The sequence below is a fragment of the Strix aluco genome, chromosome 8 (assembly GCF_031877795.1).
Source record: "Strix aluco isolate bStrAlu1 chromosome 8, bStrAlu1.hap1, whole genome shotgun sequence".
NCBI classification, from domain to species: Eukaryota; Metazoa; Chordata; class Aves; order Strigiformes; family Strigidae; genus Strix; species Strix aluco.
In genome coordinates this window covers 26,068,506-26,084,473 of record NC_133938.1, presented here as the reverse complement: position 1 = coordinate 26,084,473, position 15,968 = coordinate 26,068,506, and the positions used below count along the sequence as shown (strand labels likewise).

The following is a 15,968-nucleotide window of genomic DNA, read 5'->3' as shown; positions in this document are numbered from 1 at the left end:
ATCTTTAGTCAGGCATATCTGGTTAGTGACATATGTCTCATCCTATTTTGTGCTGACTCTTCTGAAATCTCAGGTGCAAACGTGATAAGCCGTTGGTCACTTGCCATTTCTAATTAATTGGAGGTTTGTACGTATCAGGAGGGGTGGTACAGGCCCTGTAAAAACACGAGGAAGTTGAATTGTTCCAGTGGTTGAAATTTGTGGATGATGCCTGAAAGTGAGAGATGCTCTAGAAAGTATTTGAATTTCCTATGTGACTGATGAAGCACATATTACAGATAGGTTGATTTGTTTGAATTCACTGTCACCAAATTGAAATAGTGAATACTGTTTCTCAGATTTGCTCTTAAACGTCCACTGTAATCTAGACTAACTGTCATACTTAGCATCTAATGCCCCAGTTCCGGTGAACAGCAATATTACTACATTTTTGCAGCCTGTCATGATTTGCCTTCCCAGATTAGGTCTTTACCTGAACTGTTCAGTTGTAGCATTCCTTTCCTAGAATGAAGTCATGCACATTCTTAACAGTGCAGTATTTAGATTTAGATTTTACTGGATCAGGGGCTGAGTGATAAATGAGTTCTTTCCTAAATGTGGTTTAAATGTCACATATTTTATTAGGTGCATGCACTCATACTGTGTATTGAAGAGTGAACCTTCTATTTTCCATGCAGTTGGATTTCTGTGCAGAAGGTAAGCTTCTGGCATAAAAGCTGATATGGCATATACAGCTGAAGTATGGCAGCCTGGAGTGTATCCCATAATAACGTGCCCTGCTGAGAATTCAGCTCTGAGATTCATCCTGTGATGGAAAGATTTCTACAGGTAACCAACAGGTAGTCCTGTTCAGGACTGGGTTTATCTCTGCTGTTGTTACAGACAATGCATTTTTCCTTGCTTCTTCAGGTCAGAGTTCTTAAACATAGCTTCTCTGATTACAGTTTCTTTAGCGAGAGATGCAATGTTGTATCCCAGGTCCTGTAAAATGCTGGGATCACTGGGGTATGATGCTTACCCTTTTTCACAGCTTGCTGCATTCAGCGTTCACAATGTGCTTTCTCAGAAAGCCTTGTTAAGTGAAGCAAAACAGATGCACATATGTGGCAAGAGTTCAAAGGTAACTCACTCTTTGCTTTGGCTGATATGGGAAATTAATAAAATAGTGAATTACCCCACTGCCACATTCTTGCCAGTTTTACCATGCTGTGCTCTGAGGTCAGAGCTCTCTAAAAGTCTAATTTAAAAAATAAATAAAAAAAAAAAAAAGTCGGGGATCTTTCTTCTTTGGAATATTTGTTATGTGCAGCTATTTTCTTCTTTCTTGGCTGCTTCTCCAGTTGAACAGGCTGTCTCTTCTAAGAAAACATTGCTTCCTCTCTGCCTGGGTACCTTTTCATCTTGCCAAAACTTGAGGTGAGGTGAAGCCTGTATATTATAATGGTTTGTTATAAAAGTAGTTAGGCTAACAGTAGTCCTTCTCTGAAGTCTATGAATCAGATCGGTTGGGAAATTAATGGTGTTTCTACTTTATCTTCTAGCAGCCTCATTAATTTTTCCACCTTAATTGATTAATTTAACATTTGTTTTCATATTTGAGGAGCTAAGTAGCAGTAGAAGCTTTTGCACTTTTTCTCCCATGGAAATGTATTTCAGAATGGTAATAGCTGACTGGTAAACTGCTCAACTATTTACAGGTTGCTAGAGCTAATAGAAAGCAAACTCATAACTGAGACTGTAGTCATGCAATTTATACAGAAGCTTAATCCTAAGTAATATAAACTCTTTGCAATATAAAATTAGCTGTGTTGTTACATGTCTGGACAGTATGAGGCCTGGTCACTCTGAAAAGCTCTAGGTATATGAAATTGAACAGAGATGGGATTTTAGTTAGCTAAACCTAATATTTTGAACAGCAACTCAAAACACCTGGGAAATGATGTCGTCATGCTGAGGTGACACTGAATCATCTGCTTGGAGACAGATGCTGTTATATATGAACTATTATACTGGGTCACTTTGCTCCAGCTAGGCATTCCTTCTGCCGTGTTGGTGTGTTAAAGAAAAGCTGTGAGCCATGCTCAGGTCTTTTGAGAAACAGTGTAGGTTTGTGCTTTTGGGCTGATTCTGGCCCTGAGAAGTGTCAGAAGCATCTGTGTCCCAGACTCGGGGACTGAAAATAGACTTTAATCTATCTCTTTATTTACTTTTTTTAAACTGGCTGGATACAGGTGGGTAACTTTCCAAGTACTTAACTCTGAAGTCTGGGAGAGAGTGGGGTTAAGAACTGTGTTACTGAGTTTATTGCTAGTGATTGGATATAAAAAAAACAGAAAAAAAAAAAAAAGTATTTAGGTTTCCTTTTTAGGTTACTTAAATTTGTGATGGCATATAGGCAAAACAGGCTGGCACAATGCAAATTGCTTCTGGACCTTTTGAACAATGTCACTGTATATGGAGATATATACAGGTTATTAATACTGTTCTTAATTCAAGATGTTCTGCCCCTCTAAATCTGAATTATGCATTCTACTGTAATAAAGTAAATCAGATTATTGGGTTAATTTTTGGTATTTTTCTCAAAAAAAGCTTGTAAGGTTTTCTTTATTATTAGTTTAATTATTGACACTCACTGGGACATTCTTTGCTGCTGGTGTTGATACCTAAAATTATTCAAGTAAATCAAAGCCAAACCTGACTGCAAGGAGTTAGAGAAGAATCTCGCCCATGATAAACTGTTGAGTTTCACCCTCTTGAAGTGCTGATGGTCCTCTGCATTGTGGTGCTGCAGTAGTCCTACCAGACACAGTTCTTACTCCTGTTCCCTCCATTGCTTTTCAATTGTATATCATGACTCAGAGTTATCTTCCCCAGCTGATAAGCTTATCATCCTAACTATTGTGTTTATTCTCCTAAATAATATTATGAGATAGTGGTTGGGGTAAGAAAGACCACTGGTAAAGATAAACTTTTAAAAGGTGAAGAAGGATGGGGCATTTATGAAGCAAATGCACACTAAATCCTTTTAAACAGTCTGTAATGGGAGTAACTTGTACTTACTGTCCTTTCAAGGAAGATGGTCTAATATTGTCTGAATGGGATTCAGTTAACTCACTAAGCAGACACACACAAGACACTTACTGTAAGGAGTAGTCTAGGCTGCAGTGAAAAACAGTAAGTGGAAATACCTTCTTTGCAGAGTTTAACATGCTTTCTGCTATTTGTGTGTTGGTGCTAGCAGAGGGGTAGGCAGGCTGAAAAACTGATTGACTGAAAAAATAAATAAATAAAACTCAAGCTCATTTTGAGACTTTTTTTTCTCAGGTGCTCACTTTTTTGATTATTTTTTTCCCCCCATAGTTATAAAGTATCTGGATGTTTATGTCACTAATGAGAGCTTTTGGAACTCTCACATTTCTGCAAGTTGATCAGTTCTCACTGGAGTGTGTCTGTGTGGTTTTGGGTTTAAGGCTAGAACTGGGGACTAGAGTACTGACAGCATTGGAAAGCGCATGAGACAGTTCTGCAATTTTGCCAGCTGAATAGAATATTTACAGACTCAGCATTCACAGTTCACAAAATGATTTCAGGTTTAGATTAGTAAACTATACTTAAACAAGATTTGATTCACTTTAGCTTCAATTTCACTTCCAAAATAGTCTGAAGCATAATGACATCTGTTAAAATGTGCCCAGATAAAATTCTGAAATGAAGAGTCCTTGCTGACAAATATTGTTTATCTCAGAAAATAGTGTCAGCATTGAAAAAGGTATACTCCTCAGTTAGAAAACAACATTTTTTTTTTTTAAGGAATCTGTTAGTATTTTTTTTTTCTTTGCCTGGTTTTCAGACCATCAACTCCAAAAGCAATCTCAAATCTGAAGTGCAGGACAGAGGTGCTTTATAGGACTAAAATTAGGTGTGCTGGAGTGAGAGTCACAGCATCCTGCAATCTGAATGGATTCGAGAGGCTAAATCGCCAATAGCAAAAACCAGTGAGAGGTGTATTTTGAGGACTCTCCTTCTTTGCCTACCGTGATACAAAACTGTTATTTAGTGATGTGGAGTATATGATTAAAAACTATATCAGTGTGATGTGACCATAACACCATATCTGTTAGATCAAAGATCAACTACTTATTTCCATTTCAATTCCAAGGATTGCCTGAACTTTGTCTTATTCTTTTGTGTCATTTCCTACTCGGTGATTACTTCTGTCTTGAATCTTTCCCTAAACTCTCCATTCCCACACATTATAATTTGAAAGCATCATCATTTTCTTACTTCTCCCTTGCTGCAAAGGAGTTGCCGCTGCAATGCCACTCTTCTCTTTCACATCCTTTTCTTAAAAAGAACTTTCTATGAGTTAAGTCAACATGAACATATTAGTTTTGTCCCCTTTTTTGTTTTACATTTGTTACGGCTTACTAGATTCTTGGCTCCTAGGGATGAGGCCCATTTTTGGTTCATTCTGAATCTTTCAGTACAGTCTGGGGGCGGGGAGGGAGTCTGAGTACTACCATAGCATAAATAATTATGTTGTCCAGTAAGTTTCTGCAGTATAGCTGCAGAAAGAAATACTTATGTCACCTCATTGCTAGGTAGCTTTTTTATGTGCTGGACTAGTAACAGGAATAGTTGATGATAATTTTAACTGTCCTTTAAGAAAGCACAGCCATTGGGAGAATAAAAGTTTCATTATGTATTAGTACTAAAAAAATGGTAATCATAATTTTCTACAAGTAGCAGCACAAGCTCCAGACTGCTCCATATGTTTTTTCCTAAAGAAGTATTTATTTCTAAACAAATCTTGCTATTCTTACATACCTTTAAAACTTTAATGATCCTATTTACTTTTTATTGTGTATTTTGCATTCTGATTTTACATATCTCTTCATTTACTGTCTGATACACATTCCAGAGTACAATGCTGCAATGTTTGGATTTACATGTCAGGGAAAAAGCATTCTTGGAGTCCTCCTATCATTCCACTTGGTGCCTATTTTTTAAATGGCTGTGCAGCAGCAGACTGTTCTGCTGGCACAAAAGGTTTGATAATGATTCAGAAACAGTAACAGACTGAAATAGCCCAAAGTGAGAACAGTTTTAAGGTCACTGTAAAGCTGCAAAGCTAGGGCAGAAGGAGAAATATGAGGAATTTCCAAATTGATAATTCCTCTGAAAGGATTAAAAAAAAATTGGAGGTGGTTTGGGGGTTTTTGTCATGTTTCTAATTAAACTGAAATCTTGGTAGGTAGAGGGCATGTTTTCCATAGGCTGGTGAACATGACTCTACTGCAGGCGTCATCCTTATAAGGCTGTTTCAGACACAGGGCACGCAATATGACCTGATCTTTTATTCTTACATGCTAAACCGTCATAGCACAGTTCCAAAACCGAACAGCATCCACCTCAGGGCTACCCGTGGTCATGGTGCACCGCAGTCCTCTGACGTCTGTGGTGACCTGGAAAGAAACTGTAGGAACAAGAGGAATAGCAGCACTGCAGCAGGGGGGAGTGAGCTGGTGGGAAATGGTGATAACCTCTGAATTGCCTTCCAGTAAACCCCCACTTGACTGCGAGTAGGAGGACTTCATTTAAAACTAGAGATACTGACAGCTCCTTTTATATAGGAGAGCATCTTTTTTTTTTTTGCGAAGATCACGTTTTCAAGTAAATTTCTTTTCACTTTTGAGTACAGAGCACCAAGGCAGAAGAGTGAGATGGTACTTAAACAAGAGTAATCAGAAGTGTGGTACAAAATAGTTTTAGAATACAGCAGAGAGGAAACAGTCCAAGAGGTTCCTGGAGTGTGTGGAAGATAACTTCCTGACACAGCTGATGAGACAACTAGGGAAGGCACCCCGCTAGACCTGTTGTTTATGAACAGAGAAGGACTTGTGGGTAATGTGATTATTGAAGGCCATCTTGGGCACAGTGATCACGAAATGATAGAGTTTTCAATTCTCAGAGAAGTAAGGAGGGGGGGTGCAGGAACTTTGGACAAGATAACTTCCTTAGGTCCCTTCCAACCTGAACTTTCCTATGAACCTCTATCTTGACATGCAGTTTTGCTAGTACAGCAAATATGTGGTGATATTTTGGCTGTCTGGCTGTGCCCACAGCAATATTTGAATGTGGTCACATGCTCTGCTTCCGTAGGTATAATCCAGCTGCCTTTGGTTGCCTAACTACTTAGATGTTTCTGGCTTTCTTCTCAATATGAGGTAAGGGTACTCTAGAGGTTACTTTTTCTGCCTGCCTTAGAGATCCTGAGTCACAGTTTCCCTATGCACTCTGCTTTGGTAGAGGCTGGAGATGTCAGTCAGACATGATTAAAGACATTAGTTTTTGAATCAACTGATAGCCCATGAAAGAGGTGAAGAAGGAAAGAATGGTTAAGTTCCTGATTTTATTTCCACTTGGTTAGGATAAGTTTATTTAATCAATGACTTAAGAAGACCACAATCACAGGACTGGAAAGGACTGAGTCCACTCCCTTGTTTTGTGATCAAAGATGGTTTCTTTGTATAGGCCTACATTATACCTATACAAAGATTACTTCAAAGCCTCACTACTTAGGTGAGTCTTCTAGTTTTCAGCTAAAATTTATTCATAGGAAGTTTATACCTATCTGCTCTTGTGTGCTGATGTTATCTTTTAGCTTAAATAGTTTTAACATTGCCTGTATTCATGGAGAGCAGTCAGGAAATTTATAGAAAATTGTCAATTCAGTTCCAGTTTTGGTTCAGTTGTAGCTGAAAGTATCTTTGACCATGTTTCAAGCCCGTAATGATTTGGCAAGTGGTTTAATAACCCAAAAGCAGTTTGATAAAACCTGAACCACTTTGAGCTTCGTGACATCAGAAGATACAACACTTAAAATTGGAGAAATTATAGGACCCATGCCTGCAGCATGGATTTTTACAGCTAACTGGTTTGAGCCACTGTCTCTGGGTTGCAATCTGAGTGCCTCCTAGCACTCTGCCTCAATGTTTTTCCCATTCTCTGAGCTTCCTGCAGCAGTTAAGGAATTGGAAAGCAGCAGTGTCACTGCTACATTTGAAAAGCAGTTAATACCACTGCTGTGACAGTGAAGGTTAAACCATCCTAAGTTCCTCAACAGTGCAAGGTGTGCCTTCGCACCCAGCAGCCCACTGGTACAACAGCATGTAAATGCAGGCACGTATGGTAATGCAGTAAGATTGGTGCAGAGAAGACAAGTGGGACTGTCTTGGTGCAGTTAGAGCACTGCTGTCTGCAGCAGCACGCTGTTCTCTACCACACAACAATAGGAATTAAAGATCTGGGCAGTGAAGTTGTGTGACGAGTTGTTTCTTATAACTTAGGCAGGTGCAAAAAATTATTTTTACTGATCAGGTATGCACCAGTACCTGCAAAATGGATGTAGACCAATCATCACAGGGTCATGGAGCAGAGTGAGAGTTCATTCTCCATGTATGAGTCGCTTGGCAAGAGAAAGGGAGAGGGAAAGGAAGAAATGTTATGCTGTCTGGAAGAGTTCTTGTAGGTGAAACAGGTGAATGCCAGTTTTCACTAAGACCATTCCATAGAATCGGTAACTGAAAACACAGCCCAGGTTAAAAACAAAAGAAAGAAAAAAGTAAAAAAGAATTCCAGCTGCATTTTGAGAAGAAAAAAAAAGTTTTAACTGCTTTGGAATTCAGACTTGACTTGAGATGTGTTGTCTAAACAGACTATTTTTTATCCTCTATCAGTAGGCTAACTAAGCCAGTCATTTTAAGGGTATGTTAAGTGGTCTTTTGGAGCATATACAAGATTGATCTGATTGATCTGCCAGTCAGACATCGCCACTATGGGGTATCTGATGTGCAGCTGTTTTGTGTCCATCTCCTGAGAGCACTTTATACTCCTACATTTTTTCCCCTAATTCTCAATATCAAATAATTTTCTTCATATGATCCACATTTCAACTGGAGTGTACTTCTTATAAAGCCAAGACATTTAATGAAGATATTAATAAGACTCTTGCTTACATGAATCCATGAGGAGTTCCTCTGTTAGCTCAGTTTGCCACACAGTCTTTATTACTTTGCTTTGAATAGTTCATTATCCATCTTACGGTTCATTCACATCTTCATCATTTCTCACGTGATACTGAAACAAGTGTTTCAACATTACCTAGGTTTACTTCATCAAGTATTTGATCAAGTACGTTTCCTTTGCACTGTCTAGTTAGTTATCTTGTACAAGAACCAGTGGGTTAGTAAGTCACTTTGTATTTTTGTCTTTTTATTTCAGTTGTTTTCAACATGGATCTTGAATGATACGCATATAGTAGAGAAGTTCATTTTCACACACATTTAATGTGAATTTCTGGGTTTTGACTAAGCATGTAAGACACAAGGAATCACAAAATAATGTATTTGTGCAACTTCTTTTGGATGCTGAAAGAAATAAGCTTATCTGAGTATGGAAGGCATTAATAAGAAAAAATAAAATAGGTACAATCTGAAAACAAGCAGACCACAAGGAAGGACTGTGTCAACTAAAATTGCCAGGCATTTATTTAGTCATTTAGCAAAGTTTGGAGAGGGGGGGGGGGGGAAAATAAACATTTGTGTTTTAGTCATTTAGCAAGGTTTGGAGAGGAAAAAAAAAATAAACGCTTGTGTGTGGCAAGAGGATTAGGGGAAGTGACTGCTGACATCAGAGTATAAATACTTTACAAGGTCAGTCTCTGGAGCAGTTAGTGAGTAAAATAGGAGCAGAAATAACACAAAGTAATAAGGAAAAATAGGCTACGATACTGAATGTATTCGCTGAGTTTCTGAATCTCTAGGATGTCGTTCCTGGGCTATACAGCTCTGTTCTTATGTTGGATATATTGTACTGCAGAAAGAGGTAAGCTTTAATGTGAGAAAAATACCCCCTTTCTTAATGTGTATGTGAAGACAGTAACAAAACCAATATGTAAATAAAATGTTTGCTTTGTAGCCTATTTTAATGAACTTCTGACAATGATAAATGAGACTTCTTCTGGCAGTATTTAGCACCTTTAGTATTTAGTATCCTGTCATAGGTATTATTTCACCTATTTATTTAAATAGCTACTGCTGTTACTCATCTGTTGCACAACTTTTGTAATGGTTAGTATCCCTAGAACTAGAGGGAGACAACTCATTTGTCTCAATTATGTTTGTTTATTCTTAACATCTAAAACCTGTAAATGGCTGGTAGATTAAAATAGCAAATATTCGATAAACATGCATTTCTTTCAGTCTGGAATAATCTGTGAGATAATCTGAGAAAGAGGAATGATTGCTAAACCGACTAAAAAGCATACAAAGTATCTGTTAACTGACAGACTGTTTCTAATCCATTGAATGAGATAAAGGTGTACAGGTATGCTTTCCTACATGTTGAAAGAGAGAGCTAGTTTTCTGGGTATCTTTTCAGAAGCCTCTGATATTTTCTGCTTCTCTGTTAGATTTATTTTTCTTGATATTGTGTTTACATTGTTTAATGTATGTTCAGTAATTTTAATTCCTTTTTGCTTTCTGTATGGGTTTCTTTACATAGACTTGCGGAAAGGGGGCTATGTGGTTTTAAGTTAGTGTGTCTTTGCTCGGCTCAGGTTATCTTTAAGTTTAGGTGAAGATTATGAAGACATTATTAATCAAAACAATCTGATGGATTTTACTTTGAAAAACTGAAAAATCAGGACATTCACGAAATGTATTATCTTTTTAATATATACTTATAATAAATACTGCTCCAAAGCAACTAATAAAGTCTAATTTGTTTGCAAAGAAGTCCAGAAAAGTCCTGGCATTTGAAAAGAAAGTTTGCCTGAATTTGCACTTCCTTTTCGCAATGCTTTCTTTAGATCAGAGGGATTGCAAAGGAATGTGAATGTAGCAATATTTGATTTAACCGGGACAACTATTACCATGGGTCATGCGGGGTTCTTAGTTCAAACTTCATATTGAAAGTCTATGTGAGTTGTTCAAGAGCTGGGTTTTTGCACAAGGCCTGAAAAGTACTTCTACCTGAATTCATAGTTTGTGCTTGACTCTATCGAAGTTGCTACCGACATAATGACATCAAAAAAGCAGCTTGAGCTATTTCTAACTGAGGACATCACATATAAATACTGAATGATTAATTCTAGCTCTTCTAGTCTCTCACTAAAGGATTTGAAGGTATTCATTTAGTGCATGCTTTCTAATATAAAAATAAAACCCTCCCAATTTGGCAAGTACACATGGTGAGTGAATGATGTAATTAATAGAGTTTTGAAGTACATCTGTTAGCACATTTCTTCTTCTCAAGCTACTAAGAAACTGCATTAAAAAAAAAAAAGAAGAATTAGCTGCAGTCAGAAATTCATGTACATACTGTGACACTTGATGGTAACACATAGATTGACATCAGGGCAGGAGTGGTAAAGAACAATCAGAGTTGAAATAAAACCCAGAAAGAAGAACGTCTTAGTAATGATGAAAAGTCATATCAGGAGATTAGCTTTTGTGCTTTTTTTTTTAAAGGTAAACAAGGAGGAGTTAAGAGGCCCCATTCTGCACAACAGACAATGTAAATATAAGTAGAAGTAAATGAGGCACAGAGCAGAGAAGCTCTCCCTGTGCTAAATAACCTATTCTTTAGATCATAGAATTTGGAGTGTGCTTTCTCAGCTTGCAATCTGAAAGCACTAACTTTAATAAGCTCTAGCGAAAAATATGTAGAATCAGAAAAATTCCTTTTCTCACCATTACAAAGAACTTTTTGGGTAAATTAACCATTTTTAACACATTTGAAAGACAGAACTAGCTAGAGGAGTCTTGTTCATTTCACTTATTCCTGCATTTTGCAAAAACGTTTTTAAAAAGTGAATGTGTCTTAATCTTGCTAAGTAGAAGTCCCTACTACCTTTTTTAATAGTAGGGTAGTACCCTCTAGTGGACAGAAGCAATAATTTTTACTCAGATGTAATCATTCACAGGGGGGAACATACTTATTAAAGTAGTTGGGAAAAATGTGAATGTGTGGGCATACTCTTCCTTCAGCACCTCACCAGTATCGTCAAAATTTGTCTACATCTTCTGGCTACTTAAGACAGCCAAAATAAAGTTATTAGATCTCACAATTAACATTCTTTTATTTATATTTTCAAAATGACATGGCTACAGAACACTTAAAATTATACAGGTTTTTTTCTTGTAACAAATCTTTTTCCTGATTTTTAAACAATTTTATAACTTATGCCTCTAATTTGGTAGGTAGTCCACTGACTGAAATAAAAACAGTGAGTGTTTCAAGGGTACGTCTTTGTATAACTAAAGTAAAATTCACTCTCCACACTTTGATGTGGAAGAATGAGTATTTAGTCTGTTTGCTTTGTATTAGAAATCACAGCTACTTAATCTGTGGTTGTGATCTCCACAGTTTAGTTCAGCAAGCCATAACTCCACATCCCTCGCATCAGGAAAGATGGTAAATATTTGTCCTGTAGTCCCACTTTCAGGCAGCACCTGGACAACCTGTAGCAGAGCTTCAGTGAGAGTATTGCTGCTTTCTCAAACCCATGGCCTTACAGCTAAACTGGTGAGAGGGCTATTGTGCCAGCTCTCTACTCACCAAGAAATTTCCTTCCCTGGTGGATGTTTCCTCTCCCATTTATTTTCTATACAGAAGTTTCATTTATTTTCCAAGGCTTCGTTTCTCAGAGGCTGTTTTATTTATTTTTGATGAATTCTCACCTTTCATGTTCAGAAGTAAAACAGACTTTATTGCATCTAATTAGCTAGGCTGTCCAGACTCTGTTACTCTGGGTAAAGATTCAGCCTTTAAAATAAGTACGTTTCAGTAACCCAAGCACACAGAATTCCTTGCTGAAATTAGGTCAATTATTATAAACAATAACAAAAAAAGTTTCTTAACAAAGGTCTTTTAGTCTTTCATTAACAGCTTTTCAATGTTTGTTTCTTTCCCCTTTAGTCTGTTTTTTCTCATTCTCAAGCTGTTGAGGAACTTCTTAATAAAATTAGTTCAGGCTTATTTCTTGTAATTCATATGGGCTTGACTGTACATTTCATGGACACTGAAGAGGGCCCAGGAGGGGAGTGTTTGGGGAAGGACTGTATAGTACTGAGGTAATGAGAAATATCAGACACCACTGTCCACCCCAAAAATTGAGTCAGAATGCTTTGAAGCTAACAAAGGTCTAAGTGAATACTCAGAGTTAATTACATCGTGTAATAAGTAATTTGTCATAAGAAGTAATCTCTTGGACAGGAGAAAGTAAGTTTGGGAATATCAGGTGATGTCAGCCTGGAGAGAAAGTTTAGGCAATGTAAAGGTGAGGGGAGATTTGACAGAACTTGATCAAATGACACATGACGTTAATGTCAGTTTGAAAGGAAACTACAGAGTGCAGAGTTGTTCTCTGTGGTAATGGAAGGGCAGGCATGAAGGAGCTCCTGCAGATGGAAAGGTAAGAGATGCCTGTGGTTAGAACCAGGGTACTAATCTCATCTCAGTCTTTGTAACTAAAATCTATTTCATGAGTTATGACTGTCCTGTGTGGTTTCTTGGCACTTGCTTGACTATTCTTATGTCCTTCTAAATGTCTATTTGTATTCCTACAAAATGTGAATTCTTGGCAGTTTCCTGTTTTGTGATGATTAAGTAGAAAACATGTGCTCGTTTGATCACAAATGTCCCCAGGATTTCGTGCTACATTTTTTGTTGTATAATTATTTTGGCATTTGTAGAATGTGCTTCAGTCACCATTTTTTTTATTTACAACTTTTAGCTTGTCAAGAACCTCCTCCTAGAAGGGTTAAAGAAGTGCCTACTGAAAGATGGGACAAGCCTCCCTATCCACATGGTACTCAAGTAACATACAGATGTCGACCTGGATATATAAAACTTGGACGAATTGTGTTTGAGTGTGCTGATGGAGTGTGGGAGCAACGCCTCCCAGCAATAGAATGCAGAAGTAAGTATTTATGCAAAATATGTGCAAACATTTGATCTGACAGATCACATTCCTTGCCAGTGATGTCAATGTGAAATTGCTATTTTATCTTTACCTGTAACTTACTTATTTCAGCATCCTTTAAAATATCATCCTAAAAGGTATGTATGCATAAGGAAAATTTTTGGAAGTTCCTTTTCTCCAGGTCAAAGTATTATAATTTTCTTTCTTTACAGAAGATCTTACTCTAGGCCAGCCTTATTAACCAATTTATGTTATGAAGTTATTGGGAGCCTGATTTCAAAATTTTAAAAAAAGTCTAATGCAGATGAAACTTACAGTCTAAGCAGAATAAAGCACTAACCTAGCTTCTGAATGCAAGTGAAGAGACAGTATTTTCTTTTCAGTTTATTCAACTAGTTCTATGAAAGATAAAATTTCTTGGAAGTGGGAAATTACTATTTCCTGCCTTCTCTTTTAATCTCTGAAGGAAAATTCATGATTAGGATGAGAGCTGCTATTTATTATCTCTAGTATACTGTGTTAAGAATTTAGAAATATCTCACACCCTCATGCAGAATTCATTAGTGAAGAAATTGAAGTTTATTATTGTTAGTCAGCACATACTTCTTTTTTGTAATAAATGAGTTTTAAACACAAATAAATTTTAAACACAAGCTTTTTTTCTTACAGATCTAACATACAAAATTTTTACTAGTAGAATATAAATGTTTGGTTTGATAATATAAAATTAAGTCCCAGGTGTCTTTCAGAGATGAATACAAATCATGAGATAAAAAATGAATTAATAAAGTTATTACTAGTTTCTTTTACATTTTTTGTTTAGTCACCTTCTCAGTTTTTATATGTATTTGCATAACTACTCAGTGAGCGTGGATCTTTCAAATTATACAAAATTTGATGTTGCTTTTTAGTAACATATTTTAGTAAATACTGCCACCCAGTGAATAGATACTGACACTGGCAAGGTGCAGGTGGAAGGAGAAAAGGGATGATCTGCCACAGGTTAAGTGATCCCATTCTCTTTTCAAGATAGGCCACACTAAACAGCAAAGTTGATCATGACTCAGACACCTCTTCCTTGGAAAAAACAAGGATGTTGATACGCTCCAAGGAATGAAATTGCCTAGGTTGACAAGGACCAGGAAAGATTTCTTCTGAGGAGGTTGTAGCTATACAGTTTATTTTGCAGTCTGTATTTTAACATCAAAAGTGGACGAATGAGAGGGATGGTGTGTTCATCTTTGCAATTATTTTGGGAATCCAGGGCAACTTGTTAGGCCCAGGCCACAAGAAAAGTCCTATGGGGAACTTTGAGCAGAAAGGACTGAGGACCAAAAGACTCCTGTGGCCTTAGATCATCCCTCTTTACTCAGCACAACCCCTATCAGATTGAGAAAATTTCATTCCAATCATGGATGGATTCTGTAGTGGAATCTTCAGACCAGTTTATGTGTTGTGATTTGAGCTTGGAGGGCATCTGAGCACCATGCAGCTGCTCACCCCCCCTTCCCCCCAGTGCTGAGAAGGGAAAAATAAAGCAAAGGCACCACTCACTCCCTGCTTCCCCCTCAGTGCTGGGAAGGAAGGAAGCAAAAGGCCCAGGAAATTGAGATAAGAACAGGGAGGGATGATCTTATGCCTGAAGGCACAGGCAAAAGACAGACTTGTTAGGGGAAGAAAAAAAAAGAACATAAATTTAATACAAACACAAACAACAACAATACGTAACAGACAGAGTAGGACTGGGAGAAGCATTACCACATCCTGAAAACACCTCTCCCCATCCCTCCCTTTTCTCCAGGCTCAGCTCTGCTCCCGATATCTCTATCTCCTCCCCTCAGTAGCGCAGGGGACAGGGAATGAGGGGTGCAGTCAGTCCTGCTACTTCTTCCACCTTGGTGGGGGGGGATTTCTGGCATTCCTCCCCTGTCCCAGCGCGGTGCCCCCCTCACAGGAGACAGTGCTCCTCAAACCAGCTCCGACATGAGTCACTCCCATGGGTGTGTGGGTCACCCCCGCGTGTTGCAATCCTCCCAGTGCTGAACTACAACAGCGGGGACTTCTCCCATGGGGTCCCGGCCTTCTTCAGGTGCAGTCACCTGTCCCGGTGTGGGGCCCCCCACAGGCCACAGATCGGTATCTGCTCCTCCGGTGACCCCCATGGGTGGTGGGGGGACGGCCCTGCTGTCTCACCACGGGGTACAGGGGAGTATCTGCTCCAGCACACCTCCCCCTTCTCCTCCGTTCTTCCACTGACCTCTGTGTTCACACAGATGTTCTCATAACTTCTCCTCACAACTCCCACAACTCCTCCCAGGTTCCCCTTCTTAAATATGTTATTGCAGAGGTGCAGCTACTTGGCCCGGCCTTGGTGCAAAGGTGGGTCTGACTGGGAGCTGGGGGAGCTTCGAGAAGCTTCTCACAGGGGACCCCCTCCCCTGCTATCACCACTCACTCAAACCAGGACAGTATGTCACAAGTTGTATGAAAACTGAAGTTACATTCTGTCATAAAACTTAAGATATGCTCAGCCTTTTTAAAGAAATAAAAACTGCTAATTAGTTAAATTTTTTTAGAAAATCAGCAGATCCTTACTCCAATATGTTATTGTTGAAGACAGTGATTAAAAAAGAGGGGGTTAATCGAGCTCATGCTGAGTATTTTTGAGTTTTTGAAAGGCCCATACTTGCTATTGATTACTAGAAAAGTGCTGTCTTTCACACTTTCTTGTGTATGGTGTAAGTAATTTTTTTTCTTCTTTTTTTTTTTTTTTTTTTTTTTTTTAACCAGATAAGCCCTGTGGACATCCTGGAGATATTGAGTTTGGTTCCTTTGAACTTACCAGTGGAACTGAATTTGTATTTGGTGCCAGAGTTGAATACAGATGTAATGATGGGTAATACCTATTTAATTCAATATATAGGAGTTAACATAAGGTGCTAATGTTAAAAGAAGTGTCAGTTATAGATTTGTTGTCTGT

At 38.2% G+C, this 15,968-nt stretch overlaps 1 protein-coding gene across 6 annotated transcripts in view; it reads left to right on the top strand.

The window, feature by feature from the left end:
• Positions 1 to 8,749: 8,749 nt before the first annotated feature.
• Positions 8,750 to 15,968, top strand: part of CFH (complement factor H) — a 49,084-nt gene continuing 41,865 nt past the window's right edge. For all 6 annotated transcript variants that reach the window (XM_074832757.1, XM_074832753.1, XM_074832755.1 and 3 more), the window contains exons 1-3: positions 8,750 to 8,886; positions 12,800 to 12,985; positions 15,779 to 15,884. In XM_074832757.1, the coding sequence (XP_074688858.1) occupies positions 8,826 to 8,886; positions 12,800 to 12,985; positions 15,779 to 15,884 (353 nt within the window). In that variant the 5' untranslated portion in view covers positions 8,750 to 8,825. The remainder of the gene's footprint in view (positions 8,887 to 12,799; positions 12,986 to 15,778; positions 15,885 to 15,968) is intronic.